At 41.1% G+C, this 25,400-nt stretch overlaps 1 protein-coding gene across 1 annotated transcript; it reads left to right on the plus strand.

Moving 5' to 3' along the window:
• The first annotated feature begins 930 nt into the window (after positions 1 to 930).
• LOC107391614 (tumor necrosis factor alpha-induced protein 2) lies at positions 931 to 13,379 on the plus strand. Its single transcript, XM_015968982.3, has 12 exons — positions 931 to 978; positions 1,154 to 1,384; positions 1,938 to 2,592; positions 3,247 to 3,358; positions 5,828 to 5,950; positions 7,661 to 7,755; positions 7,855 to 7,938; positions 8,023 to 8,149; positions 8,345 to 8,464; positions 8,545 to 8,700; positions 10,563 to 10,684; positions 12,507 to 13,379. Exons 2-12 carry the CDS (start codon positions 1,198 to 1,200, stop codon positions 12,655 to 12,657), a joined length of 1,932 nt encoding a protein of 643 aa, XP_015824468.3. The 5' UTR covers positions 931 to 978; positions 1,154 to 1,197; the 3' UTR covers positions 12,658 to 13,379.
• The last annotated feature ends 12,021 nt before the right edge of the window (positions 13,380 to 25,400 follow it).

Below are 25,400 nucleotides of genomic sequence, written 5' to 3' on the forward strand. Positions count from 1 at the left end.
GCATTATAAGGGTTGAGGGGATCTCTAATCTGATTTAGCTTCTGTGTGAATGTCAGAAGGCTCTACTTTCTGGTGGCACTGCATGACCTGTAAAACCTGCGATTAGAAGAAAGTCTGAGAATAAAAAAACAATGAACTGAAAGCAGCACGGTCCCCTTTAGAAAAACCAGCACCACCTGACTGGGGATCTGAAACTAGATCATCTGTGATTGGAGAGCTGCAGAAACCAAAAAAAATAAAGGTTATGATGATGATGATGATGTATTATTAATATGTTATTGCTTTACAATGCTATCTATTTAAGCATTTATTTTTAGGATTTTGCTGCCTTGCTACCAAAATGACGGAAAACTGCAGGAGTTTTATTGCTGTTTTTTTCTAGCGTGGACATTAAAGGGTCTCTTCATCGTGTGCAGTTTTATCATGTTCTCTCTCACAGCATGGTCACACAAACACAATGAAGAGTCAAAAAGCAGGACTTTCATTTTAGAGAGAGAGAGCTTTGTGTAATGTGAGCCTTTTCCCCGTCGGTCGGCTGAGGTAACACTGACATGTTGCCACATGTTGGGGGAAAATGTGGGGGTAGAAAGAGCTGCAGTGCAAGACTACTTAAACCAAAAGTGAAACTTCAACCAAATGTCAAATAGAAATCACATAAACACCAGGCTCCTGAGTTAGAATGGTTCACTGTAAAGTGAGGGGATCACCAAAGTTAACAAGCCAGCATGAAAGTTTGTACAAAATTTCATAATAATCTTTGAAAGTGTCGTAGTTCAGTTCCCCTTCCAAGATTGCCTAAGAGTGTGTGTGTGTGTGTGTGTGTGTGTGTGTGCGTGCGTGCGTGCGTGTGTGTGTGTGTGTGTGTGTGTGTGAGCATTTGGGTTTTCCACTCCCTATCGTTTTAAAAGTAGGAGGAGCGTTTCAGTTTTTAAAGAGACCCACCAGCAGCGTTAGTCAGAGCAGAGGCTGTGGCTCAGGGTGAGTAACAGCATTTGTTCTGATTCTTCTGTTAACTTGCTACTTGAAATCGTGAACGCTGGTTTGCTTTTTTAACCAATAAAAATGTAGTAAATTTGACGTTTACTGAGAACATGAAAACAACATCTTTTTGTTTACAAGCTGATCAATACTTTGTTGTTTCTTTAATGTTTAGATTGGTCAGCCTGCTAAAGGAGAAGGACCCAGTCCGATTCAGAAATGCGGGTTTGCCAAAACTCAGACAGCCTCAAGCTGAACAGCTTTCTGACCCCAAAGGGCAGATCTCCAGGTGAATGGATTAGGGGCACTTTTCAGAGATTTAGGGGAAGTTCCCCACATTCTGGAGACAGCAGCCCCTCTTCAACCTATGGACAGGACTCGCCTGTTGAAGAAGAGACTACAGAAGGTGAGTGATGCGTTAATGTCCCCCAAGTCTGTAGCGTTGTATTTTAAAAACCTGTCTTTAATTCTACATGGCAGACTGCGGATGTGGCGAGCTTTTCTAATTCACGAGAGATAAAAATGTTACAGCTGCAGTCTGTTTACAAAAAGAAAAGGGTAATGAAAACATGACACTGTGGTGTGTGGGATAAAGTCCTCCTGACCAGTGATTATTCTGATCCGTCTCTGCTTACACCACATGAACGTACCCCAACCCTTCAGTGCATGCTGTTTCCAGTTATTTACGCAGCTTGGATTTAAAACTGAGCTAATTCCGACCAAGAGTGTGTTTAAACAGTTAGTGCCAGGGTAGTGGTGAGGTTTGCTGATGCAGATATTAGCTACTAAAATCTATACTAGATGGTTACTCTCCACGTGTTTGCTGTCTTGTGCACCTGACATGAGAGTCGGTGGTTTTCATGACATCGTAGGAAAATGACAGAACTGCCTGAAGATTGTGAAGGCTTTGACTTTTCACTGATTGATGCTGATGCTTAAATCGTGTTTTTCGTCCTCAGTCATCCCCACATTTGATGAGCTTCTTGAAGCAGGACGTTTAAGTGAAGCCTCTCAGCAGCTGATTGACAGGGAGAACGATCTGTTTCAGGAGGTGACAGAAGAAGGGTCACTTCAGCAGCCTTCAGTAGATCGGTTAGCTGAGGACCGCAGAGCCCTGGAAAAGCATTTAACCGAGACTCTTCAGCAAAGTCTATCTCTAAGCCTTGAAGACATTCACAACGAGGCAGCAGTGCATGCTCTGACAACAGCCTTAACATCTGCTGTGAAGGCTGTCCACCAGGAGGAGGAACAGACCCTGCTGAGGGAACAAAGGGGATGCAAAGCACTCAGCTGCTGGAAGAAGCTCCACGACTCAAGTCTACTCAGTTTAGTGGAGAGACGAATGGAAAACCCACTGGAGAGTCCTGTCAGCCAAGCAGAGCAGTCATCAATCCAGACAGACATCTATAGCATGGGAAGGCAGCTGAAACAAGACCTCCTGTTTGTGGTGATTGTGGTGAAGAGCTGCTACCCCCCACAATCAAACATCTGTCAGTTCTATGCCTCCCTGTACCACCAAACCTTCAGCGCCAGGCTCAGGAAGATCGCAGACTTCGGTCTGGAGGACAAGGACGCTACTTTCCTACTGCGCTGGGTGAACGAGTATTATCCAGGGTGAGTAAATAGTCTGTATTTGAAATAGCTGCTTCCGGGGTTCTTCAACCCCCCAACACATTCTGCAACACAACCAGTCACTCACACACTGATCAGTGTAGCCACTGCTGCCCTGGGGCACACTGATGAAGCTGCAATGTACAGGCCACACCGTCCGGCCCCTCTGACCACCACTAGCAGGCAATGCAGATTTAGTGTCTTGCCCAATGACGCAACGACTGTGGCAGATGGGCTTGAACCTGCAACCCACTGGTTATGGGGCAGGCACTTTAAAAAAACACGCCCTTATGCCTGAGAATGTATGACCACAGACCGATGCTCCATGTTGGAAACCATGGAAAGATCAGATGGAGACAATGAGGCAACAGAAAACAAGTAGAAAACAATAAAGTCAGATTGGTTCTCGTGTTAATTCCCTACACACAGTCGTCACCAACAAACCGCTGCATGTTACCATCTTTTAGCAGCTTTTAATTTGACTTTGAAGTCTGATTTATGGTTTCATTAAATACAAATACAAGCCGGCCACTGAGCTGGTTCTCCTCAGTCGAGTGACGTCTCGACTTGCTTTGGAAGACTGAAAAGAACGTCAATAAGCTCAGGTTGTGATTTCTCTAAATGAGTGCCTTTTTTATTTGCTGGTGATTGTTGCAGGATCTTCCAGAAACCAGAACTTTCCAGTGAAATTGATTCTGCAGCTTTGGGGAAACTGCTACCCAAAGAGCTGCTGGAGCCGCTGGAGGAGCAGTACCTGAGCAAGCAGAAGGTAACACCTGATGATAGCTTCTGATCCCGCTAATGCATCTTTCTTATCAGAACCTCCTCTGCTCCTCCATCACACACACGTTGCCAGGGTAACCAGACTGAATGACCGTTCAGAAGAGGCTCCACACTCAGACAACATTTCCTAGTAAATACAAAACTGCATAGAGAACAACTCCTTAAATGTAAATGGCAACCCGTTACTCTGCGATTGATCAAATTCAGTTTTTATTTATTCATGACGGGAACCTCTCCTCTGTCCCCTCTGCGTTTAGAACCTCCGCAACTTGGTTGGTTGTTTGGCACTTTGACAGCCAGTGTCTCGATGTCGCTGTCAGAAAAGTTTTAGATTTTTTGGGGGGGAATTCCCTCATGAGCTGAGGATGTGGAGTGACCAAATATGGTTAAAGAGATTTTCCACCCAAAAATGAAATTTTGTCTGTGTAGCGTTGTGGTTTTATGCTCTTTTATGATATGATATGATGAGTCCAACACCACCTTTGTGACCGAAAACCCATATTTCCTCACGTTACATCTGTTAACATATTTCCCAGAGTTAGATAAGTGGGAAAAGACGTTTTAACCAGCCCAGTCATTGTCCTGACCCGGCTATACTCCTTTCAATCAATCGATCAATCGATCAATCAATCAATCAACCAATCAATCAGATTATTTTATGAAGCGCTTTTCAAGCAAAGTGCTTTACAGAATTAAAATGACCCTAAATTCCCATAATAGTTTGAAAACATTAACAGACAAATGCCGCATCAATTCTGGCAGGAAGTCAAACCAAAACAGAAGAAGCAGGCTGGTAAATTTAACAAAATAAAGACATTTTTCAAAATAAAACACAGCAACTGATAAATGTGATCATTTTTGTGTAGCTACACAGACAAGAGAGATGAGAATGAACACACACACACACACACACACACACACACACACACACACACACACACACACACACACAATCACATCAGTAAAAATTTATATTCGGCTGAGTCCAGATGAACCAAGTAAGGTAAGGCGAGGAAACGCCATCAGAGGAGCCGTCTGCCCCGGCAGCATCGGGTCTTCCACAGCAACTAAGTCAGGGCGCTCAGAGGAGGGGGAGCGTAGGCCCCCACCTCCACTCAAACACTACCTGTAGAGCACCCAGGAAGCAACAGTCGACCACCGTCACTGGGGCAGAGGGCCCCCACAGAGAAAACACTGGATTAAAATGAGTAAAAATATGAAAATAAAAGAGCTAATATAAATGACAAAAGTAAGAAAATAAGTAATAAATAAAATCATATAGACAGTAAAATAATATTATTAAATACTGAAACTATGCTAAAATATAATCATATTAAAACTTATGCATATGCATATAAAAATGCAAAGCAAGCAATAAAATGTAATAATGTAAAACGAGAAATAAAACTATAGTAAATAATTAGATAAAAGCCAACCTAAATAGGTGGGTCTTGAGCCTGGACTTAAAAACATGAATGTTCTCTGTGGCCCCGAGGTCCTCCGGCAGTTCGTTCCAGAGGCAAGGGCCGTAAAACTGGAAGGACGCCCCACCGTGAGTGTGTGTCCTGACTTTAGGGATGACCAGGATGCCTTTAGCTTTAGCTTAGCATTAAACACAGCAAATGAATGGATCCAACTAGCATTGTGCGTAAAAAAGTCAAATTTTCAATGTTGGTTGGAATATGCCTTTAATTGAGGGTACTTCTGTATGTAAATGACTGAGAACGGACACGAGCACCTGAGCACACACAGGTGGGATTTATCATCAGACGAGAGGCCACCGCATGTTTCATAAATCAGAATTCTGACTTTCCGTACAAACATTCTAAAATTTGTTCATAGGAAGGAATGTGATGTTCACTTATTTACTTTCTTAAACAGAGAATGTGCCACTACTAGTTCACCTGTGTGTGTGTGTGTGTGTGTGTGTGTGTGTGTGTGTGTGTGTGTGTGTGTGTGTGTGTGTGTGTGTGTGTGTGTGTGTGTGTGTGTGTGTGTGTGTGTGTGTGTGTGTGTGTGTGTGTGTGTGTGTGTGTGTGTGTGTGTGTGTGTGTGTGTGTGTGTGTGTGTGTGTGTGTGCTCTGTCTTCTCGATCCCCAGTGAGTCGTGGAGGATGGCTGCTTATACTGAGCCAGGATCCTCTGGAGGTTTCTTCCTGTTAAAAGGGAGTTTTCCTCTCCACTGTCGCTGCATGCTTGCTTAGTATGAGGATTGCTGTAAAGACTCTGACACTAGTCAGTGACTCGATGCAACCTGCTGGGTTCCTTATATAGGAAACATTTTACTGATTTCAACAATGGACTAAACTCAGTGTACTGATAAGTAGGTTCAAGTGGAATGTTGACTTTGTCTTGAGATGACTCCTGTTGTGAATTGGTGGTTTATAAATGAACTGACATGAATTGAAGCTGTTTTTGAAGTTTTTATTGTAAAAGAGAACATGTTGTGTGTCTAGACTGACCTGTCAGACTACATGAACCAAGTCCTGCAGTTGGAAGACAGGAAATGGGCCAGTGGAGAGGAGGCAAAGAGGGAGGACGGCTGCTACACCAGTCCTCTGGCCTATGACATCATTCAGGTGCAAAACTCACCTTAAATCAGCTATAATAGCTTGTTGTGCTATAAATATGTCAGTTGTGTAAAGTAGCTGTGGCAGAAACTCGTATTCTCCTTGATTATTTTGATTCTATTCTCATCCTGTGAACTATTCACAGATCAAAGAGCAACTTGTTTTGAAAAAATGGATTTATTATTATCTAGCAGTTTTCCAGCTCATTGCTCACCAGCTTGTTTCTCATTAACTGAAGTTAAACTGTGGAAGAGACAAAGCGATGAGCTCTTGAGAAACACGATAAATCAGGGGTGTCCAAAGTGAGCTCGTGCCATTTGTGGTTCTTGGAAACATTTAGAAAGTGGTAGAATTTCATCTTATCAGCTTACATTAATGTAGATGAAACTAAATCAATTAAAGTATACAACACAAGAAAGCACAACACAAAATAGTTGTCTTTACACTGACCGTGTTTTATTTGATATCCATGAATATATTAGCCATCAACCTTTCACTCATAACATTTTTTGTGGTCCTTTGAGACTTGTATATGAGTGCCCCTGCTTTAGAGTGTGCATCTGCGAGAGGTCCTCTCCCTCTCTGCCTCTTCCCTGGGGGTGCCACAAGGCTTGATTCTGGGTCCTTTAATATTCTTACTCTATATTCCCCACCTGAGCAACATTTGCCAAATTTCACACCAACTACCACGTCTATGCTGACGACTGCCAAATCTATCTGGCTCTAAACCCTCTCAGCTCATTTCAGTCATTCCTGAATTGTCTTTTAGAGGCCTAGAAGTTGTTTTCCTTCAACTTCCGCCATTTAAACGGTAAAACCGACACAGTCCCCCCCCCCCCCCCCAAGAACCAGTACGCCACATCCATCGTTCTCACGTCCTTCCCTCTGAATCAAATTGGACTTGGAAGTTAACTGTGACTCCGCAGATAAATGACACAGTTAAGTCCTGTTTATTTCAACTCCACCGGCTAACTTGTCTGAAACCTATTCTGAAAAGGTCATTCATGCATTCATAACCTCCGGACTGGACTATGCAAACTCAACCCTAATAGGAGTCAGAAAATCATCCATGAATGGCCTCCTAAAGGTTCAGAATGCTGTGGCTTGGTCTCTGACGAATACAGACAGATGCAGTCACATCACTCTTGTACTGGAAATTTTGCATTGGCTCCTCCATTTCAAATTCAAGGTCCTTGTCTTTGTTTATAAAATTCTTCCTGTTCATGCCCATCTCCATAGGTCCGACATCATCAATCCGTATGTGTCATTGCGATCACTGAGGTCAGCCGATCACCTATTAAGTGATTATAATTCTGTGGGTAACAAGCATTTTCTTACACCGCCACGAAACTCTGGAATTAACTTTTCCTTTGCACGTGAGGCAGGCCCCATGGTTAGCTCATTTTAGGTCCACTCTTAAGGCCCGTTATGTTTATCTTGCATTTGAATGCTGACTTTATCATTGTTGTATCTTATAATCTTTATTCAGCCCTTTGCTCGGCTGTCATGCTGTCAAAAGCTACAAAAATAAACTTGGAATGCTAAATCGGTCTTTGAGAAATTACAATTAAAACTTCCAAACACAACAAATATGAGAATATGACAGAAAAACCACACGAGTGCACGCTAAACATCAGCTCTCATGGGTTTAGTCAATTTTAATCTGCAGATCCAGTATCAGATGCTAACAAACATCACTGTGTGTCCTTGTCTCTTTAGGGTATCAATGGGATGGTGAAAGCAGCAGAAAAAGTCACAGGAAATCGTCAGAAAGCCCAGACAATAACACACCAACTCCCTGGTTTTATGACAAAGTAACTAAACCATCCGTCTTTTCTCAAAACATCAGTTTAAAGCAGCTTTCTTTGATCCGTTCAATGAAAACCGTTTTAATCTTTCTCAAACTCCTGCAGGTACAAGCATTTACAATCAGTCCTCCAGGTGAACAACCAGATCAGCCACATCAAAGCAAGCCTCTGCTGTGTGGAGCAGTTCAGGTGGGTTTCTGACCCAACATCAGACTTCCAGAAGCATGAGCAGAAGCATTTGGCTTGAAGCGTCTTTTGTTGTTTTGCCTGCAGGGATGTACTTCTTGGGGAAAACCACTTGTTCCCACACGAGGTGAAGGAGGAGTGTTTAGGTCTTCTGATGGACATCGAACAATCTGCTCACTCTTGTTTATTAATCCCCATTCACAAGATTCTCAAGGTGGGTGTAATTAAAATAATCTAAAAACTTGTTCTCACATAAAATCTAAATTTATTTCAATCCCGGCTATCTATCAACCCCCACTCGCCCCAAAATAATTCTACTGAAAACACTTGTTTAGTGCTATTTAAAAGTGTTTTTTTAGTGTTTGCTGATGATGTTCGACTGTAAATGTTTTAAATGATCTCTTAACAGCCGCAGTACAAGAAGCTGGGAACCACTGACTGGCTGAGAAAGAATGGATTTGAGAAACTCTGGAGGAGCTTGGAGGTAGAGCTGCTGAAATTTCAGGATGTGCCTCATCTTGGTCGCCAGGTAAACACCACCAACCATACTTCAACACTGGACGTTTCATTTCAGTGTCTTCTCGTGGCTCACTATTAAATGTTTCTCAGGAGCTGATTGGTAGACTCCACCAGGAGGTGACGGAGGAGTACGTCAGGAGGCTCCTGAGAAGAGACGTCAAACTGAAGGACCGGGAGCAGCAGCAGAGGGCTTACACCATCGTCACACAAAACGCAGAAAGTTTAAACACACTGTTCAGCAGAATGGTGAGACTCAATCATCAGTGCACACTTTGGCCCAGCTCAAGTAGGAAATGTCACACTAACCACTGGGTTTCAGTAAAACTCACGTGTGATATAAGCTGATTGCAAATTAATGGAAGCTATCAGAATGGGTGCCTGGAGATAATGGTCAGCATGGAAACCAGCTCCATTTGCATGAACATAAAGTCCAAATAACTGTTAAAGACCAAGTTTACTGAGAAACAGCTTTTACTTCTTTTTTCCCCACATTCAGGCTGTGATTGGCCCACCATTGTGGACCAATCACAGCGCTCTGTCAGTTTGAAAACCCTCTAGAGAGCTGTGATTGGCCAGCCAGAATGCTGCCAGGGGCTGCGGAGGTTCCAAATGAGCATCCTAGACCAAACAGTAAAGCAGGAGTTTGGTCTCGTTCACTAGGTTAGTGGTCCCTAAAGCCGTTTTTACAAGACACACCGCACACACACGCCGGCAAATTGGCGTAATGTTACCACTACGGTATGTCTCATAAATGCGCCATGCTGGCATAGCGTTGCTCCAATTTTGCTTGGTAGTAATTTTGCGGTAATGTTTGGTCTCATAAACAGCTATGGTGCAACAGAGGGAGGTGTCAGGGTAACGTGGGTAGTTAATGCGGAGCTCCAGCCAGCAAATATATTGATAATGGAAATAAACACGGGCGATACGTGTTTTTTTTCTTTTTGAACAAAATCAGCTGAGACGTAAACTGAGCACCTCTCTGTTAGAGCTGATGCTCGGATCATCAGAGGCTGCACAGGGACTGATGGGGACGGACATCCTCAGAGCAGCTTGTAAAAACACCTTAACGATTGCGGCTTCAACTGTTATGAATAACAAGTTATGTCCGCCGAGACCACCCCCATACCCTGTACATGCCGCCATCACCTAACCTTTTGTAAAGAGGACACATTTGCGCCACATTTGCGCCACATTACTGCCACGCTCTGACCACTTTCACGTTCACCCTGCCTGTTAAATTCAGAGTTACCGATCCCGTTTTAAAAACAAGTAAAAACCGTTTCTATGTAAACCATCCATCCATTTTCATCCGCTTATCCGGAGTCGGGTTGCGGGGGCAGTAGCCCCTCTCCCCAGCCACTTGGGCCAGCTCCTTCGGGGAAATCCCAAGGCGTTCCCTGGTCAGGTGAGAGACATAGTCCCTCCACCGTGTCCTGGGTCTACCTTTAGGTCTCCTCCCGGTTGGATGTGCCTGGAAAACCTCACCAGGGAGGCGTCCAGGAGGCATCCTGACCAGATGCCCAGGCCACCTCAACTGGCTCTTCTTGATGGGGAGGAGCAGCGGGTCTACTCTGAGCCCCTCCCGGATGACCGAGCTTCTCAACCTATCTCTAAGGGAGAGCCCAGCCACTCTTCGGAGAAAACTCATTTTGGTCGCTTGTATCCGCGTTCTTGTTCCTTCGGTCACTACCCAAAGCTCGTGACCATAGCTGAGGGTAGGAACTATGTTTCTATGTAAACTTGCTCTTTAAATGCCTACACCACCTATGTGTTGAAGAAATAATGGAGGAAAAGTCATTTTGGTCAAAACTTTAAAACAATCTCATGCTCTTCCTCACCTGGAACTGCAGTATGTGCTTGATTTTAGCTCTGAGTTTGTCAGCTACCACAGCGCCATGTTTAGGTAAATATCTATATATTCGACTGCCTTATTGACTCCAGCTTGTAGTCAGTAGCAGATCCCACTCTGATCTTTAAAGAGTGTTATTAAAATCTGTCCAGAGGCTGGTGAGGTATATAACAGACACACACAGTCATATGAAAAGAATGTAACCCTCATGACCTTCCATAGAAACCGTATCTGAGGTTAACATGTTCTGTTTTCACAGGGATCCAAACAGGACTGGTTAAAGGAAATCCTGATCAAGATAGCAGAAGTCTTGAGGCTCCAAGATGTTCCTGCTCTACAGATGCACATCGCTTCACTGGGATCTGCCCATCCCGACATCAGGTAACAGTGTCAAGAGTCTAAAAGTTAAAGCATTCTTTGTGTGGTCCGCTGAGAAACCAGATGACCACGGCCTTTCGGATAAACTCCGACTGAGGAAATAACAAATCATTTATCAGAGAGAGGAAAAGGAAGTGAGCTGTTCCAGACATATGCAATCTGTTCAGATGTTTCCAGAGAACAAGATCAACTTCATGATGGGGCCACATTTTGTTCCAAGTTTAGAAAATGTTTTGGATAAAATAAACGTCTGTCGTCTCATGAGGAATGAATAAAGTAAATAACTCTGCTTTCTCTGGAAGTAATCAAGAGGGACGGGTTAGCTTTAAAGCTAAGGTCCCGTTAGTCATCACACACACACCGGTGAAATTACATCTACACATCCGACCCATCCCCATGGGGAGCGGCGAGCTGCAGCTGTGGTCACGATCATCCGGTCAGTCACTAAAAGGGGCGTTTTTGTTTGTAAACGGGAACGCCCCCTCCACAACAGGAACGCCCCCTTCTTCTTATTCGCTCCTGAAATGTTTCTTCACCTCCGATGTTTCAAAATAAAATATTTTCTCCGCTCATCTATCTGTTCTCCGTCTTTTTTATACAGTTATTGATCATCTGTGCTCACCCTGCCCTTTCATTCTGTGTTGCTGGATCCACGTGAGCGTGCTCCACGCTCTCCGAACCCGAACCTGCGTTTAGTCCCGCCCCCTGCTTTATCCACAGTTATTAAACTCGAAACAGGAGACTGTCAGTTAGGCGGGACACAAACTTTTCTCCTCTACTTCGGACTGTCTCTCATGAGAAGCTCACCCGAAACACTGCAGCTAGACAGGAAGAAGCCAGTGGCTTTTCAAAATAAAATTTAAACGTTTTATGATCTTTAAATGAATTTCAAACTACAATTATGGTTAGTATGAGTGCTCAAATGTAAGCTATATATTTCACGCTTGACATTGTTTTACAATAGTGTTAACAGTTTACAATTTGTTATGGTTGAAATTTTATGTTGAAGGGGGTGTTCTTGGACGGTTGTGTGGCGAGTTCTGGTTCGGTTGTTTAGAAAGATTAAATGAACGTTGTTTCTCCTGGAGTTAAGGCGTTGGCTACGGCCAACAGTAACGCGGAACAAAGATCCGAGACAGAACAAGTTGGAGTCATTACATCCATCCATTCATTGTCTGAACCCGCTTTGTCCACGTAGGGTCGCGGGGGTGTGGGGTGGGGGTGGGGGGTGTGTGGTGCCTATCTCCAGAGGTCAATGTACCATCAGGCAGGGTGCACCCTGGACAGAGAGCTAGTCCATCGCAGGGCAACACAGAGACACACAGGACAAACAATCACACACACACACACACACACACACACACACACACACACACACACACACACCTAAGGACAATTTAGACAGACCAATTAACCTAACAGTCATGTTTTTGGACTGTGGGAGGAAGCCGGAGTACCCAGGTCGGGTAGCGAACCCAGGACCTTCTTGCTGCAAGGCAACAGCTCTAACCACTGTGCCACTGCGCAGCCGGAGTCATTACAATATCTTTTTTTAAAAATCAACAAAAATGTATTCTGTAGGTGTGGCGGCTTTTATTTTGCCAATCAATTAGTGTAAACTTTTATTTTGACAAACGTAGTTGGGAAAATCACGTATTTTGATGCCCATTCTGATTGGTTAATGAAAATCTCAGAAATAAACATTTTACATTTTCATCTTGTGTCTATATTCTTGTTCAAAGAAGCTTTTGGCAGTGAATAATTAAAATGAATGAGATCTTTGAATAAAGTGCTGATGTCTGTTCCTCTATTGTTTCCTTTGCAGTGAAAAGCATGTTGTCGCTTTGCTGAAACTCAAGACTAACATCTCCAAAATGGACAGGAAAAAGATCATAACTACTCTCTCAGACACGTTGAAAGAAACCCGCGCTGGTGGTGACGCTCGGCTGTTTTTCTCTAAAGTTGAGATTCGATGAGAATCATTGGTCCCAAACCAGTTGTTTATATGGTTGTTCAGTGTTTTTGTGTTCTCTGGGTTATTTGTTCAAACATTTACAGAAAATAAGATTATGGAAGGAACAAACCTTCATATGTTCTGCTGCTCGATGAGATGTCCTTGTGTAATCTGAGTGTTGAGACATCGTTTTTATTTACTGCGTGAATTCACAACTGTTATTTCCCTTTTAAAGAAGGTCTGGTTCGTGTTTTCTTTTTTTTTAAACACGTAAAATCACATCCCAACAATCACAAAGAAAAGGGAAAAAATCAATAATTCATTGCAACCAATAGTTTCTGATGAATGTTCCTGCTTCAGAGTACTTAAAGACTGTTTTGATTGCTTGTACATATTATTAATGAGAACTGTCCTTTGTATTTATTTCTAACAGTTTCATCTTGTTTGTTTTTATCTTCTGTTTTTCTTTTGTCCAACCCTAACCCTTTTCCTTTACCAAGATAACCCATCCCACCTCACAGGTGTGGCATATCAAGGGGCTGATTAGACAGCATGAATAATGAACAGGTATGTCTTAGACTGCCCACAATAAAAGGACACCCTGACATGTGCACAGTTTAGCTTTGTGGGGTCGGTGTGCTCTATTTTTTTCATGGACCGCATCAATTCTGGCAGGAAGTCAAACCAAAACAGAAGAAGCAGGCTGGTGAATTCAACAAAATAAAGACATTTTTCTAAATAAAACACAGCAACTGATAAATGTGATCATTCTTGTGTAGCTACACAGACAAGAGAAATGAGAATGAACACACACACACACACACACACCTGCAGTTTTTATAGCAAAAGATGGATTTAGTAAATGTGAATGCAAACAAATAAGGTTTCTTTTGAAGGTAAATATACAAAAGCATTGTACGCTACCACAAACACTAGGTTGTACGCAACTGGTCTACAACAGCAGCAGGATTGGCGCAGTTTCCGATATCAACAAGCAAGGCAAACTGGTTACGCACACACCCACACACACCCTCCCACGCACACACACACACACACACACACACACACACACACACACACACACACACACACACACACACACACACCCACACACACACACACCCACGGACACACACACACAAGAAAACATAAACAACACACACACACACACACACACACACACACACACACACACGGACACACACACACAAGAAAACATAAACAACACACACACACACACACACACACACACGGACACACACACACAAGAAAACATAAACAACACACACACACACAGAAACACACACACACACACGAGCACACAAAAACATGGGGGGGGGGGGGATCTGTCCCACCCCGATTCAGATCGACCACGATCCGTCCCCCACACCAGGCACGTTGCAAGCTTTTCAAAAGTGTGGGGGATGTTGTCTGTGCCTAAAATAATTTCATGTTATTCATCTTGTTAGTTTAATTTCCATAATAGCGGAGCAGGTGCGAATTTTAGACGCGTCACACATGTCTCCGTTTTAAACATGTTTAAACTGTTCAGAATACAAATCCAGGCTCTGTCTCGTTAGATTGGTGTAACTAAAGTTTGTACTGAATGAAACTTTACATTAAACCATGTTGAAGAGAAAAGGATCCGATTAAATTGTTTCCCCCTCATTTACATTCAGTACAGCGCGGTGCGCATGGCTCTGGGGTTAATCAGGTTTAATTGTTTCTCTTTGCAACAATCTTCACAAGAAGGCAAAACAGTTAAATGGCAGGTTACAGATATTTACATTTGACTTTTATTTTGATGGATAAACTCAAGGATGTTGGTTGTTTTGAAAGAATTACCCCGACGCACACTGATGCACACACAGATGAGCTGACATTTTAATCGTTACGCACATCGCGGAGGTAACTAAATCCAGAAATGATTCCCATCAGAACATCAGAACTTTATACTGGACACTGTGCTCAGCACGGCTCGGAGCGCACACGGTGGACAGTGAGCTGAAGATCTGAGGGGTTCGCAGCGCAGCGCAGAACCACGGCGATGCGATAAGATTTCCTCCCACTGAAACAGTCTGGAAACCCGGTCTCTCTGAGGGATGTGTCACCTGGAAAAATGTTCTTTTTATGAAATTATGAAACTTTGGCTGAACAGTGCTTGTTCTAGTCTCTAATATGGAGACGCATGACGCATCCAGTCTGAGGCAGAATAGCTCTTCAGCTCAGAAAGCACCTGTAGAGACATTTGATCACGCACAAAGTTCATGTGGAGCAGAAGCGGTCGGGCCACGGCAGGTGAAACGTTCCTAGCCCACATGAAGTGTAACTGTTTAATTGTAACATGAATGTGTTACTGGACACGCTGGTCTGGTTGGTTAGACCAGTGTTTGATGTGGAACACACACACACACACACACACACACACACACACACACACACACACACACATGCACACACACACACACACACACACACACATATGCACATACACAAACTATTGCAAGAGCCTTAACTAGAGCTCAGTGAGTTTGAGTAACGTCATCCAATGGTTTACGTAAAAACTAACACTTTTATTTACGGGTTTGAAGCCATTATGCAACGGAACGCTGGCAACAAAGCTCTACCCGAGCAACGCTATTCAATTCTGTCATTTGTTATTCTCCCAATCAGTTACTAACCAAAACCTCATGCTTTATGCAAAACATGTTTGATTTAAACATGAACTGATTTTCAGCATAACAATCTTTACAGAAAACATGAAAGCCCTTAAAAATTGCACATAAAAATATAATTAAAAAATGATATTCACTTATCACTTAGAGCAGTGGCTCCCAGACTTTTCTGCCTCCGACCAACAGATGTTCCTTCTTATTTTTACGTTATTTAGAAATTGTCATTATATTTGGAAAGTTTGAATTTATATATTAATATATAAAGCTTTTTAAATTTCATATTTTACTTTAATTTTTATGATTATGTGGCACACTTTGACTTCTATCTGTAATGCATCTGCCCTTTTTTACATTTTACCTTGGCCCCCAAAATGCCTTGAAACGGCCCTGGCTGTGTGACTGAGCTTTGAAGGTGATCTGAATTGTATCAGATGTATAAATATTACATGTGTATAACTTATTGCTTTATACAGGTTAAAACGTGTAGTGGAGATAAATCTACCTACATTTGACTTTTCAACACTTTGTTTTGTTTTCTTGTTTTTATTTAACTATTTCCTGTCCTGTATGTCTCATCTTCCTGCATCTCCTCTAAACTCTCCAGAAAAACTGCTGCCTGGATTCTTACTTTTTCACCTCATCAGTAACTTCTGAGCAGATCAAAGGGATCTCCTGACCACAAAGCGGCGAGCGCGTTTCGATGCTGCGTCAGTGAGGTGACATCACTGCAGCACACGATGAGCGGAGCGCGTCAGGAACGATTAAAAGACAGAATACCAGAGGATTTAAACAGATATGAACGATCATGTGTTAATAATAATAGTTTTGTTCCGCCACCATGAGAATGTATCGTGCTCCGGATGCAGCGGGTGCACCAACGATCAGCGCTCTGCGTCTTCTCCGCTCAACAGCATCCCGCTACACTGAGAGTCCATAAATATTGTAACATAGGCAGAAACTGGATCTTTCCCTGAAACATATCTAGCCCCATAACTCGATCCCTGCTCCTGGATGAAAAACCGGACATTTTGATAAAATCCATCTTCCAGTAAAAGCAAAGCATCCAGCCCACCTCTCCAAATGCATAAAATGTGCATCACAGCCGCTTGGCGCGCCACGTGCACCATCAGCTACGTCAGCCCAGACAAGAGCAGAGCAAATAGAATAGAGGATAATTCTGTCCGGGTGTGGATGAAGATTACATTTTACAGCAGCCTGATCATCATTTAAATACGTAAACCATCACCTGTCTTCTAGTCCATGCTATCAGCATTATTTTAATTGGTGTGTGTGTGCGTGTGCGTGTGTGTGCGTGTGCGTGTGCGTGTGTGTGTGTGTGTGTGTGTGTGTGTGTGTGTGTGTGTGTGTGTGTGTGTGTGTGTGTGTGATTGGGGGAAGGTACATTGGAACTTTGTCCTCCCTGTTTGAAAATCCTATCTGCGCCCTTGCCATACACCATTCATCCCCTCTGTAGTTAGAGTGGATAACTCAGTTTAACGTATCCTGGTAGGCAATAACATCAATAAAATATTCAATGTGTTTTCAACACTTGTGTGATACCAGATGTGTCCTTTATGCTGCATAGTTCTAGAAGTTTTCTTTTTATTTGTTGATTTTAGTGATTGATGGCTACAATAATAGCTTATTGCCTTTCTGTGTTTACCTGCAATCTTATTTTTCTTCTCTGTTTGTTCCAAATGTATGTGCTGCTGTAGCAAGTGAAGTTCCCCACTGTGGTATAAAGAAAGTCTTCTCTTCTCTTCTCTTCTCTTCTCTTCTCTTCTCTTCTCTTCTCTTCTCTTCTCTTCTCTTCTCGAATCGAATCGAATCGAAACACTTGCTCCAATATTTTTCAAACATTGCTGCCTTGAGAGAGTGGGGAATTAGCGCCCTCCGCTGGCAAATAAATAGAACAACACTCTTGCAGTTACAGAAGAGATGATGGGGAGTTGCTGCCCTCCAGTGTCTGAAAGCACGTACTACACTTTCGGTCTTTTTTAGGAGCTACTACATATTTAGCCTGGGTCCAGCTGCAGCTTGTTGATTAAACTCTTGTTGAACACAGGCAATAAAACAGATTTGTTGAGTTTTAATAGTCAACAACTTTTTAAAGTGAAGACATTCTGGCGTTCCCATCTAAATAGACTTTTACAAACCTTACTTAGAACACTTGCTCTAAATCTTTTTTCAAACCCTTAGGTGTTCCTGCCGTGAAAGAATGGGGCGTTTGCTCCCTCCGCTTGCAAGAACTAGAACAACTCTGGTTTTGGGGCAGATCTCTGGGTGCTCAGCACCCCCAAACCTCTGATGCTAGAATCGCCCCTGGCTCTATAATAACCATTCTGTCCTGTTTTGCAAAAAAAAAAAAAAAAAAAAAAATCCCTTTTTCTTTTATTTAAAAATACCCGAAAAACATAAAATTTGAACTCATAATAAATCTTGTTGCATGTATCACACTGTTAGACTTATTTTATATAAACTGGCTCTCACGCATTCAGATGATCTTATCAAAGCAGATATATACATAGGATAAATGCATGTGCCTTACCTGGGTATAAAATATAATAAAAACTGCCCTATTTTTCCCAGCTGTGTGCTGCAGGTCTGTTATTCTTTTAGAAGAATGAGAACTGGTGAAAATGGGTCTATATCATGATGAGTTTTGAATTACATTTTAATTAAATGATACACATTTAACAGATGATGAGAAATGTGTCCTAACTTGCTAACAGCCTAAAGTCAGTCTAACAATGTGATAAATGCAATAATATTTATTACAAGTACACATTCGACATTTTTCAGGTTCTTGTAAGAAATAAACTGAAACTGGTTTGTTGCAAAACAGGACAGAATGGTTATTATAAGAATGAGTTCACATTTTCTTCTTAAAACTCCTCAAGATCTGGCTGCAGACATAAAAACCCTGTCCTAGGAGGGACAACAGTTTGTTGTTACATGAAGAAGCTAGTCATAGGAGAGTATTTCCAGCCAATCAGAGGCAAGAAAGGTGGGACATTTCTTTGACATCCTTTAAAATGACACCCACACGGCACGTCATTTCTCTATGACTGGTGCTGCCTTAGTGGCAGATGGTCTCCATTCACCCCCATTCTACTAAGGAAGGTGCGTACCCAACTAAAAACACATTTTATTATGCCTTTTCACAAAGCCAGACATACAGTATTTATTTAACAGGGACAGTCAAATTACACAGGCTGGGGTCTCCATACCCCAGGCAGATTTTGCCAATGGGGGTGCCTACAGGGGCAAGTGGGGGAGCTGGCTCCCTGGAGGGTCTTTGTCAGCAGCACTCAATAAGTGGCCGGCCACAAAGGCCTCCGAACCGCCAGTGAAGCTGATTGCTTCACAACTGGACAGGACATGGTAAAAAAAAAAAAAAAAAAGAATAAAAAACAGAACAGGGACAGCACGTGTTAATGGACATTTCTGTAAAAGTGTCAGTGTTGGCTACAGAGCTAATTTTCAACTGCTGTCCCCGAGCAAGATGTATTTTGCCAAACACATAAAAAAAATCATAAAACAACTAAGCATGAAAGTTAAAGCCACATACACACATAATCAAAGATTAAAATTTCTCACTGTTAAAGATTAGACTGTAGAAGAAGAGAAAGAAAAGAAAAAGGAGCGGAAAGGTGTATGTATGATAATTAAAATCTAAATACAGACAAAATAAATAAAAATGAATTTAAATACAAATATCAAATCCTATCAGGTAGGCTAGAAAAGTCACTAGTAATCCCACGTGATCTGTTTTCAATCGTACGCCAGTTTTTGTAACCGTAGGCTACACAAAAACGTGCATTAGTTGCTCTGTCAGCATTAACTTTGGAGAGTTGGAAGTGAAGTTGGGGAAGAAAGAGGTGAAGGCTATGGTGTGGGATAGGGTAATGGGTGAGTGGCAGAGGAGGTGGAGAGACGAAAAGAGAGGGAGGTTTCTTTATGGGGTGGTGGACGATGTTCGTAACAGTCGTTTCTGTGTGGGGAAGTGTAGGAAAGTTTGCAAAGCAAGAATTTGGTCTAGTTCACTAGGCTAGTAGGAAAGTGCAATCTGTGTTGAATCAGGTTCTTTTGGGGCACACTTATTTGAATAGCATGCTTAGGTTGATGGGGAGGCACTCTACGGGTTTATGTGAGCATTGTCTGGTGGAGGAGGATGTTAATAACGTTATTTTTAATTGTCCTTTGTATGGGGACCAAAGGTTGTGGGTGATGGAGAGGTTGGGTAGGGAAGGCGGAGCACTGAATTTGAGGACTTTGTTCATTAACATAGGCTTTCTTTGGGGATTCCTTAAAGATTCAGGTCTGAAAGATAGACTGTAAACTCTGATCCACACTCCGGAACAGTAGGGGCGGTGATACACCTTTCAGTTGGTTGCCGGTGTTGTGCCATAAATCGACTCGCTGCCAAAAAATGATTAGCCACCGCGGGATCGCGCACGGTTAGGGCAATTGCATTTCTAGACGAAATTCCCCAGGATTTCGCCCTAAAACTCAGCATATCTAGCAATATGGACATTCAGAAAGCAGAGGTAACCTCTTCCGGTACTTAAACAGATGTTTATCGCGGATATTAGTTTTTCCAGTTCGGAAGTTGTTTTAAGTGTTGCTATTTGTCTTAAACGTTCACAATGAGGATATATTAATCCTTTTTGCAATATTTGCGATTGAAAGACGGATTGTGGTAAGAACTGGCTATCTTTATGCTACAGCCTTGATACAAAAAATAAATAAACAATGTAAAATGGCCGCCCTGTATTGAATGTAAACGTTGTATAAATGGAAATAAACAATTCTCCAGCGATTTGATTTATCCCCCCTTTCTTTCTTTAGTCCACTTGACATGGAGCCACAGTTAGTTTGGGACACATTTTTACTTGAAAAATAGTATTTAAACTGATCAAGCTTTGGCTTTAATGACACTGTGTAGGTTGCTATACATTACGTTGCTCTATTTAAAAGTAACAAGATAAAAGCACATCAGCACATAAAATTAAGATTGTCACTTGCCAAATAGACTACACCCTCCTGTTTACCTATAAGAAACGCCTCAAAATATCTTTAAATTCTTTATTGATGATTTAATTGTAGACAACTAAAATGGCGTTTTACTTGCCAAAAAGTGATTGAATCGCTCAGATTTTCATGGAGGCTAAAATTGACCAAATAAGGGTTTTATGTATTATCTGTTGATGTTACTGTACTCATACTGTCTACTGTATCATCATAAACACCTCAAAAATGGCAACAAAAAAAAAGATAATTTCCCTTGCCAAAAATTGATCACAGAGTCCTGGTCACCTGCAAAGGGTTAAATTTACCTAATATTACTTTCTGTATTTTCTCTTGATGTTATTAGTGCCATCACAGGATGCTGGGTCTCTTACACATTCATAAACACCCCAAAAATGGCAACAAATGATCATCTCCCTTGCCAAAAATTGATCACAGAGTCCTGGTCACCTGTAAAGGGTTAAATTTACCTAAATATTACCTTATTTATTATCTCTTGATGTTATTAGTGCTATCACAGGATGCTGGGTCTCTTACACATTCATAAACACCTCAAAAATGGCAACAAATGATCAACTCCCTTGCCAAAAATTGATCACAGAGTCCTGGTCACCTGTAAAGGGTTAAATTTACCTAAATATTACTTTATTTATTATCTCTTGATGTTATTAGTGCCATCACAGGATGCTGGGTCTCTTACACATTCATAAACACCCCAAAAATGGCAACAAATGATCATCTCCCTTGCCAAAAATTGATCACAGAGTCCTGGTCACCTGTAAAGGGTTAAATTTACCTAAATATTACCTTATTTATTATCTCTTGATGATATTAGTGCCATCACAGGATGCTGGGTCTCTTACACATTCATAAACACCCCAAAAATGGCAACAAATGATCATTTCCCTTGCCAAAAATTGATCACAGAGTCCTGGTCACCTGTAAAGGGTTAAATTTACCTAAATATTACCTTATTTATTATCTCTTGATGTTATTAGTGCCATCACAGGATGCTGGGTCTCTTACACATTCATAAACACCCCAAAAATGGCAACAAATGATCATTTCCCTTGCCAAAAATTGATCACAGAGTCCTGGTCACCTGTAAAGGGTTAAATTTACCTAAATATTACCTTATTTATTATCTCTTGATGTTATTAGTGCCATCACAGGATGCTGGGTCTCTTACACATTCATAAACACCCCAAAAATGGCAACAAATGATCATTTCCCTTGCCAAAAATTGATCACAGAGTCCTGGTCACCTGTAAAGGGTTAAATTTACCTAAATATTACCTTATTTATTATCTATTGATGTTATTAGTGCCATCACAGGATGTTGGGTGTTTTTCACATTCATAAACACCCCAAAAATGGCAACAAATGATCATTTCCCTTGCCAAAAATTGATCACAGAGTCCTGGTCACCTGTAAAGGGTTAAATTTACCTAAATATTACCTTATTTATTATCTCTTGATGTTATTAGTGCCATCACAGGATGCTGGGTCTCTTACACATTCATAAACACCCCAAAAATGGCAACAAATGATCATCTCCCTTGCCAAAAATTGATCACAGTGTCCTGGTCACCTGTAAAGGGTTAAATTTACCTAATATTACTTTCTGTATTTTCTCTTGATGATATTAGTCCCATCATAGGATGCTGGGTGTTTTTCACATTCATAAACACCCTAAAAATGGCAACAAATGATCATCTCCCTTGCCAAAAATTGATCACAGAGTCCTGGTCACCTGTAAAGGGTTAAATTTACCTAAATATTACTTTATTTATTATCTCTTGATGATATTAGTCCCATCATAGGATGCTGGGTGTTTTTCACATTCATAAACACCCTAAAAATGGCAACAAATGATCATCTCCCTTGCCAAAAATTGATCACAGTGTCCTGGTCACGTGTAAAGGGTTAAATTTACCTAATATTACTTTCTGTATTTTCTCTTGATGATATTAGTGCCATCACAGGATGTTGGGTGTTTTTCACATTCATAAACACCCCAAAAATGGCAACAAATGATCATCTCCCTTGCCAAAAATTGATCAGAGTCCTGGTCACCTGTAAAGGGTTAAATTTACCTAAATATTACCTTATTTATTATCTCTTGATGATAATAGTCCCATCACAGGATGCTGGGTCTCTTACACATTCATAAACACCTCAAAAATGGCAACAAATGATCATCTCCCTTGCCAAAAATTGATCACAGTGTCCTGGTCACCTGTAAAGGATTAAATTTACCTAATATTACTTTCTGTATTTTCTCTTGATGATATTAGTCCCATCATAGGATGCTGGGTGTTTTTCACATTCATAAACACCCTAAAAATGGCAACAAATGATCATCTCCCTTGCCAAAAATTGATCACAGAGTCCTGGTCACCTGTAAAGGAATAAATTTACCTAATATTACTTTCTGTATTTTCTCTTGATGATATTAGTCCCATCATAGGATGCTGGGTGTTTTTCACATTCATAAACACCCCAAAAATGGCAACAAATGATCATCTCCCTTGCCAAAAATTGATCACAGTGTCCTGGTCACCTGTAAAGGATTAAATTTACCTAATATTACTTTCTGTATTTTCTCTTGATGATATTAGTCCCATCATAGGATGCTGGGTGTTTTTCACATTCATAAACACCCCAAAAATGGCAACAAATGATCATCTCCCTTGCCAAAAATTGATCACAGTGTCCTGGTCACGTGTAAAGGGTTAAATTTACCTAAATATTACTTTCTGTATTTTCTCTTGATGTTATTAGTGCCATCACAGGATGCTGGGTCTCTTACACATTCATAAACACCTCAAAAATGGCAACAAATGATCATCTCCCTTGCCAAAAATTGATCACAGAGTCCTGGTCACCTGTAAAGGGTTAAATTTACCTAAATATTACCTTATTTATTATCTCTTGATGTTATTAGTGCCATCACAGGATGCTGGGTCTCTTACACATTCATAAACACCTCAAAAATGGCAACAAATGATCATCTCCCTTGCCAAAAATTGATCACAGTGTCCTGGTCACGTGTAAAGGGTTAAATTTACCTAAATATTACTTTATTTATTATCTCTTGATGTTATTAGTCCCATCACAGGATGCTGGGTCTCTTACACATTCATAAACACCCCAAAAATGGCAACAAATGATCATCTCCCTTGCCAAAAATTGATCACAGTGTCCTGGTCACGTGTAAAGGGTTAAATTTACATAATATTACTTTCTGTATTTTCTCTTGATGATATTAGTGCCATCACAGGATGTTGGGTGTTTTTCACATTCATAAACACCCCAAAAATGGCAACAAATGATCATTTCCCTTGCCAAAAATTGATCACAGTGTCTTGGTCACCTGTAAAGGGTTAAATTTACCTAAATATTACCTTATTTATTATCTCTTGATGTTATTAGTGCCATCACAGGATGCTGGGTCTCTTACACATTCATAAACACCCCAAAAATGGCAACAAATGATCATCTCCCTTGCCAAAAATTGATCACAGTGTCCTGGTCACCTGTAAAGGGTTAAATTTACCTAAATATTACTTTCTGTATTTTCTCTTGATGATATTAGTGCCATCACAGGGTGCTGGGTCTCTTACACATTCATAAACACCTCAAAAATGGCAACAAATGATCATCTCCCTTGCCAAAAATTGATCACAGTGTCTTGGTCACCTGTAAAGGGTTAAATTTACCTAATATTACTTTCTGTATTTTCTCTTGATGATATTAGTCCCATCATAGGATGCTGGGTGTTTTTCACATTCATAAACACCCTAAAAATGGCAACAAATGATCATCTCCCTTGCCAAAAATTGATCACAGAGTCCTGGTCACGTGTAAAGGGTTAAATTTACCTAAATATTACTTTATTTATTATCTCTTGATGATATTAGTGCCATCACAGGATGCTGGGTCTCTTCCACATTCATAAACACCTCAAAAATGGCAACAAATGATCATCTCCCTTGCCAAAAATTGATCACAGAGTCCTGGTCACGTGTAAAGGGTTAAATTTACCTAAATATTACCTTATTTATTATCTCTTGATGATAATAGTCCCATCATAGGATGCTGGGTGTCTTTCACATTCATAAACACCTCAAAAATGGCAACAAATGATCATCTCCCTTGCCAAAAATTGATCACAGTGTCCTGGTCACCTGTAAAGGGTTAAATTTACCTAAATATTACCTTATTTATTATCTCTTGATGATAATAGTCCCATCATAGGATGCTGGGTGTCTTTCACATTCATAAACACCTCAAAAATGGCAAAAACTAACTAACTAAATAAATAAATAAAAATGACAGTTTCACTTTTTTATATTACTTTCTTTTGTTTTTGTTTAAAGATTTGTTATTATGTTAGGCAGAAATTTTTCAAGGCAACAAACTTTGCTCACAGCTCATTGGCCAATAGCGTTAATTAGTAGGCAAGTTGGTTAATTAAATCAAATGGCGCCACATTTCGCAGTGCAAGATGGATGCAACCTTGTATTTTCAAATTTTGGCTTTCAAAAATGAAGGAATATATCCCCCTGGTCTTTCTCTTTTACAGAAGTCCAACTTTCGTCGAAAAGCCAAGAGTTTTGAGGTCAAATGTATATGTTTATTGGTTTCATAACCAGTTTTTCAGCTCATTACACAACCGCAAAGTCTGCTATGTTTTAATTATTATTTTTTGACCAGGTTGTAGAATGTATAAGTTGGCTTTAAGTATACTTAACAGGTTATCTTTATGATCGGGGCACGGCAGAGCCTCCCTAGTCCGACCAAAGTGCTCGACTCGGGTCATACTCGGACCCATGACCCAGCACGAGAAATAAGGTAATATTTAGGTAAATTTAACCCTTTACACGTGTCCAGGACACTGTGATCAATTTTTGGCAAGGGAAATGATCATTTGTTGCCATTTTTGGGGTGTTTATGAATGTGAAAAACACCCAGCATCCTGTGATGGGACTAATAACATCAAGAGATAATAAATAAAGTAATATTTAGGTAAATTTAAACCCTTTGCAGGTGACCA

Source organism: Nothobranchius furzeri, chromosome 18, assembly GCF_043380555.1.
Source record: "Nothobranchius furzeri strain GRZ-AD chromosome 18, NfurGRZ-RIMD1, whole genome shotgun sequence".
Lineage (NCBI taxonomy): Eukaryota > Metazoa > Chordata > Actinopteri > Cyprinodontiformes > Nothobranchiidae > Nothobranchius > Nothobranchius furzeri.

What these genes read in the sequence shown, in the direction of transcription:
- LOC107391614 (XM_015968982.3), top strand. Translation starts at nt 1,198, where the DNA reads ATGCGGGTTTGCCAAAACTCAGACAGCCTCAAGCTGAACAGCTTTCTG. An exon ending in ACACACTGTTCAGCAGAATG is followed by an intron (nt 8,701 to 10,562) that starts GTGAGACTCAAT and finishes CTGTTTTCACAG; the next exon opens with GGATCCAAACAGGACTGGTT. An exon ending in TCTGCCCATCCCGACATCAG is followed by an intron (nt 10,685 to 12,506) that starts GTAACAGTGTCA and finishes TTTCCTTTGCAG; the next exon opens with TGAAAAGCATGTTGTCGCTT.